This window comes from Electrona antarctica (genome assembly GCF_951216825.1).
Source record: "Electrona antarctica genome assembly, chromosome: 9".
Lineage (NCBI taxonomy): Eukaryota > Metazoa > Chordata > Actinopteri > Myctophiformes > Myctophidae > Electrona > Electrona antarctica.
This window is the reverse complement of record NC_136790.1, coordinates 55,989,125-55,995,100: the sequence shown is the minus strand read 5'-3', so window position 1 is coordinate 55,995,100 and position 5,976 is coordinate 55,989,125. Positions and strand designations below refer to the sequence as shown.

Here is a 5,976-nt window from a genome sequence, read left to right as displayed (position 1 = left end):
TGAGCTTCATTTACCCAACATTATAATTATCATTTCTTCTTTTGAAATTAATGGTCTGATGTATTTTTATTTTTATTTTGTGTGTGAAATAATCACACCGGCGCACCAGACCAACACACCCCAGAGCCGAGGGTCAAGGGTCAAGGGTCAAGGTTCAGCGCCATTATTCAGACGCGAATTATTCCCACTTTGCCGTACAGTTTTTTGGGTTAGATGCGTGACCCGGATGCGATATGTCGGACCCTGCAGTGTGAATGCGGTGGTGCGTGACCCGGATGCGATATGTCGGACCCTGCAGTGTGAATGCGGCGTTAAGTGCGTGTGAGTTTCTGCGTATTATCCCGAATATAACGATGACTCTGATTATAAGGCAACACCCATTCTTCATTTGTGGAAAAAAGAACATAGAATGTCAAATAGTCTCTAGTCCCCGATTCTAATACGGACGGCCAGACGTTTTATAGGATATTTCCATTGAGCGTTCCAGACATTCGTACATAGCATTCGGAGATTATGGAATAGTTGTCTGGCTACGCGATACTGCAGGACAAGCAGGAAAAAAAAACCCAGCCCAAGAAACACCTGCATGGTGCCTGGATGGAGGCAGACACCAAGACCATGACGACGACCTGGAACTAACAGGAGAGAACGGCTCGCGACAGAGATGCCTGGAGATGGCATGTTGACGGCCTGTCTATGCCCCAGGAGGGGTAGTAGGCGTAAGTGACACACACACACACACACACACACACACACACACACACACGTGCACGCACACGTCAGGGGGGGCGTGTCTTGGAGCCTGGGGGGGGGGGGGGGGGGCGTGTCCCTGGGTCAGGACAGTATAAAAGGAGCGCAAGACTCTCTGCTCTGTCTCACAGCCGTCTGACCTTCCACCTCCTCCAGAGAATCACCTCCTCTTCCTCCTCTTCCACCTCCTCCTCCTCCAGAGAATCACCTTCTCTTCCTCCTCTTCCTCCTCTATACCAACACCTCCTGACAAGTAAGCTCCTCCTCTTCGTCTTATTCTTACTATGAAGAGAATTCACCTCCTGCTCCTCAACCCCTCCTCTCCTTTCCTCTCCTCTCCTCTCCTCTCCTCTCCTCTTCCCTTCCATTCCATTAGTTATTGTATTTTATTGTATTTTATGTTTTTTATTTTTTTTACCCCTTCTTCTCCTCTGTCCAGCATGGCCCTGTATGGCTCCAGACTCTCTCTAACACTGTGTGTGTGTGCGTGTGCGTGTGTGTGCGTGCGTGCGTGTGTGTGTGTGTGTGTGTGTGTGTGTGTGTGTGTGTGTCTGTGGGCGTGCGACCCCAGCATGGCCCTGTGGCTCCAGACTCTCTCTCTCCTGGTCTCTCTGCTGGTGGTGTCGTGGCTCCGCCCCCCGGCGTGCCAGGCGGCCACGCCCCCTCAACACCTGTGTGGGTCTCACCTGGTCGACGCCCTCTACCTGGTCTGTGGAGAGAGAGGCTTCTTCTACAACCCTCGACGAGACCTGGGAGACTCTCTACTGGGAGGTACGTGTGCTTCTAGTCATGTTTACTAGTTGACTAGTTGTTTAACTACCTATTATGTAAAAAATAATTGGAAATAAATATTTGTACATTTAAAACTGTAGGCTACATGGTGCTATAACTATAATCTACCTGATCTTGAGGCCTACAAAAACGGGGAATTTTGTTTTTTCTTATCAACTAGTCAACTAGTACCAACAAGGTCGACTAGTGGATTTACTAGTCGACTAGTTGCTTAATGCCCTAACGTGTGAGCGTGCGTACACACTGTTCTTTTGGGCACATTGTAATGAAAGTAATATACTTAACAAGACAACATACAGTAGATGTATTACCATGTGTTGTTCTTGCCTACTGTAAATCGCTCTGGATTAAGAGTGTCTGAAAAATGCCTACATTGTACATTGCAGTGGTGTGACATTATACTGTAGTGACAGAGGACAGCCACCAGGGGGAGCTGTGGTGACACCTCTGTCTCCTTTATAATCTGATGCAAGGTGACATAGCTCTGTTTACAAACCGCTGTACCTCCAACTGTATACTTACGCCGGGGCTCCACCAGACGCGTTGCGTCTCCGTCGCGTGCGTCAAAAAACGAACCGGGGCAATTTTAATGCAATCACGCAACGCAACGCAAAGCAGGCAGTGGAGCCACCCTTCATTGATTAAAAATCACACCCGTGTGAACTGAGTGGTGCAACTACACATTTATTGTTATAGTTACACTATGCCTAACATCTGTTGAGGATTAACTATAAAGATTGATTATATAGAGATTGATTCACTCTGACGTGATATCTGTGATGTCAGTGACGTCACATACTGAGTGGTGTAAATCACTCCTACAACTGGCTTTGTTAGTGCAGAAAAAATGAGCATGGTTGCTATGCTCACCCTGTTCACCCGGGTGTGATTTCATACAACTGGCTTTGTTAGTGCAGAAAAAATGAGCATGGTTGCTATGCTCACCCTGTTCACCCGGGTGTGATTTCATTACGTCAGACATGATTTCATTACAGTCAGACAGGCTTACAGACCTTACACCACTCAGTTCACACGGGTGTGATTGTTTTGGTACGAACAAACACAGGTACACGGGTACAAAGCCAGTTGTTGGAGTGGTTTGCACCACTCAAAAAGGGAACATTCCCTGACGGTGACGGAGACGCGACGCTGACGCGCCCGGTGGAGCCCCGGTGTTATACCCATTTGCAACTGTTTTTGCGGCCTATATACAGGTTTAATGTTTGTTTTACTTCAATGTTTGTTTTGTAAACGCCATTGACAATGATGGGAACATTTACGTCATAATGTCCCTCATTACGTCATATTGTCTCTGTATTGTTAATGGCGTTTAATGTTTGTGTTTGCACCGTTTGTTTTACATCACCATTACATCACCTAATCAACATGAGTTAGACTTTAATATATTAGCGCCGCTCACTTCACACAGGTGTGATTTTATTATATTTTGACACTTGCTTCGGCAACGTAAACATATCTTTTCTCATGCCAATAAAGCTCCTTTGAATTTAATTGAATTGTCTCCCTCTCTCCCTCTCCCCCCCCCCTCTCTCTCTCTCTCTCCCCCTCTCTCTCTCTCCCTCTCCCTCTCTCTCTCTCTCTCTCTCAGGGTTCCTGGGCTCTCCCAACAAGGCGGGCGGGGCAGCGGGCGTGGCAGTGGGCGGAGACATCAACAACAACAACAATGAGGTGGCGGAGTTCGCCTTCAAGGACCAGATGGAGATGATGGTGAAGAGAGGCATCGTGGAGCAGTGCTGCCACAAGCCCTGCAACATCTTCGACCTGCAGAACTACTGCAACTAGGAACCATGCTGCACCCGACCACAGGCCTCCACCCAATCTGATAAGGTTAGTATACCCTCCTAAACCCGACCACAGGCCTCCACCCAATCTGACAAGGTTAGTATACCCTCCTAAACCCGACCACAGGCCTCCACCCAATCTGACAAGGTTAGTATACCCTCCTAAACCCGACCACAGGCCTCCACCCTATCTGACAAGGTTAGTAAACCTCCTAAACCCGACCACAGGCCTCCACCCTATCTGACAAGGTTAGTAAAACCTCCTCCACCCGACCACAGACCTCCACCGTATCTGACAAGGTTAGTAAACCTCCTCCACCCGACCATACAGACCTCCACTCTATCTGACAAGGTTAGTATGCCCTCCTAAACCCGTCCATACAGACCTCCACCTTATCTGACAAGGTTAGTATGCCCTCCTAAACCCGTCCATACAGACCTCCACCCTATCTGACAAGGTTAGTATGCCCTCCTCCACCCGTCCACAGACCTCCACCCTATCTGACAAGGTTAGTACTAGAGATGTCCCGATACTGTATCGGTATCGGAAAAGTATCGGTATCGGCCCTTATTGGTCACTTCACGTGGGTGTGATTTAACGCTGACCGTCTCCATTTCTCCCGCCACAGCTTTGCTTCTTCAGCCAAGAGGAGTGTCATCTTCTTCAGCGCTTGGACCCCCGCCACGCCCATCCTATCGCCCCTGTCCACCCATCGCCCTTCATCCATCGCCCCGCATCCACCCTCTCCATCCACCCTCTCCATCCACCCTCTCCATCTCCATCTCCATCTCCCTCCTTTAGCCAACCCCAGAGCAGACGTGCGTTCAGTCTTCACTGACTCTGCTGTCGTTGTAGGCTACAACAAAGTGCTGAAAAAAAGAAGAATTCCCCCCGAAACGAATGAATGAACGAACGAACGAATGAATTATTTTCCTAGAAAATAAAGTTCTATGAATTGATATAAACTGTCAGGTTTTTTTTTCCTCCTTTGACTTGATGATGTGTCTAGAATCAACTCAACTACATGATTCTGAATCCATTCCAAGCATTCGTTTTGCACAAAAAAAACACTCCTTGGGCTAAAAGCAGCCAGAGCCACTTGCCCAAATGTGCCCAAAATGTGCTGACCTCATTTTGTCATAACGTCTATGGCCGTTTTTCGCCCAAGGAGTGTATTTTGTGCAAAATGCTTGGAATGGATTCAGAATCATCAACATCAACCCATACACACACACACACACACACACACACACACACACACACACACACACACACACACACACACACACACACACACACACACACACACACACACTCCTCTCTCTCTCTGTCGCTCTAATTAGTCTCATCATGAGACTAATTCATGTCATGCAGCTGCGTGTAGTTGCCATAGAAAGCATATATTCTTATTTTAAAAATAATTCCATTCAAAAATGTTAGAAATTAAAATAAAACAAACATATTTTCATCTCTTTTGTTATTGCTTAATGTAAATCGCTCTGGATTAAGAGCGTCTGCTAAATGCCTAAATTGTAAATTGTATCTCATGCCTGTTGAGCATTTCTTTGACTATAGCATTTAGAGGTGTGAGGTTTCCCCCTAGTGGATGTTAGAGGTAGTGATGGTGGCGGTTCCTCCATAAGAATGAACGGTCTTATATTATGACATACAAACACTGCGTTCTGAACAGAGAAGAAACAACTAAATACACCATTACGTTATTTCAGTGTGCTATCATCATGTTCTGCAATACATTAGTTTCATTCAGTGAGTGATGTGGATGTGTGCTCTATTCTGCCATTGTGGCAGCGGTGGCCGAACGGATAGCGGCGCGGTCTTGATACCGGAAGGTTCCTAGTTCGAATCAGCCGTCCGACACGTTCAAATTACCACCGCTGAAGTGCCCTTGAACAAGGCATTGAACCACTACGATGAAATGTGTTCTATGAGCAGGGCCTGGCTGGAAACAAGCTCTTGAGCTTAGCCCAGATACCCTGGGTAAATATAGTAATCATTTAATTTCATGTCATTGATGTTGGTACCATCAGGAGAGATAACAGGCACATGTTTTGTAGGCTACGATAATTTAAGTCTTGATGTGAAATTAAATGTTACGCTATTATAATTGTATAATTAGGCTACTATACACTTGAAGATTACTTTTGATTGATTGATTGATTGAAATATTTATCAACAGTTTGCAGAATTACAGTAGGCCTACATTTCACAACTCAATACAAAGACTGTTAACTGTGAGTGGACGACACCATAAAGCATTACACTGGTTTACAAGAGGGTGTCACCTTGTTCAATCCATCATAACATTTAGAGACGCGTGTGTGCGTGTGTGTGTGTGTGTGTGTGCCTGCCTGCCTGTCTGCCTGCCAGGTAGCTATTGTATATATAACAACACACACACACACACACACACACACACACACACGCACACACACACGCACACGCACACGCACACGCACACGCACGCACACACACACACACACACGCACACGCACACGCACACACTGGTCCCTTCAGGGCAAAGGGGCGGGGCCTCGCGGGGGGGAGGGGCTGTGATGATGATGCGGCCAGGTGCAGCTGAGAGAGAGAGAGAGAGAGAGAGAGATCCGTAAC

General features: G+C 47.0%; 1 protein-coding gene across 1 annotated transcript; it reads left to right on the top strand.

Moving 5' to 3' along the window:
- The first annotated feature begins 894 nt into the window (after positions 1-894).
- On the top strand, positions 895-4,052 carry ins (preproinsulin). The gene is made up of 4 exons (XM_079509487.1): positions 895-1,003; positions 1,322-1,521; positions 3,152-3,390; positions 3,974-4,052. The coding sequence occupies exons 2-3, from the start codon at positions 1,323-1,325 to the stop codon at positions 3,343-3,345; spliced, it is 393 nt and encodes a 130-aa protein (XP_079365613.1). The 5' UTR covers positions 895-1,003; position 1,322; the 3' UTR covers positions 3,346-3,390; positions 3,974-4,052.
- The last annotated feature ends 1,924 nt before the right edge of the window (positions 4,053-5,976 follow it).

What these genes read in the sequence shown, in the direction of transcription:
- ins (XM_079509487.1), top strand. Translation starts at nt 1,323, where the DNA reads ATGGCCCTGTGGCTCCAGACTCTCTCTCTCCTGGTCTCTCTGCTGGTG. An exon ending in GGGAGACTCTCTACTGGGAG is followed by an intron (nt 1,522 to 3,151) that starts GTACGTGTGCTT and finishes TCTCTCTCTCAG; the next exon opens with GGTTCCTGGGCTCTCCCAAC.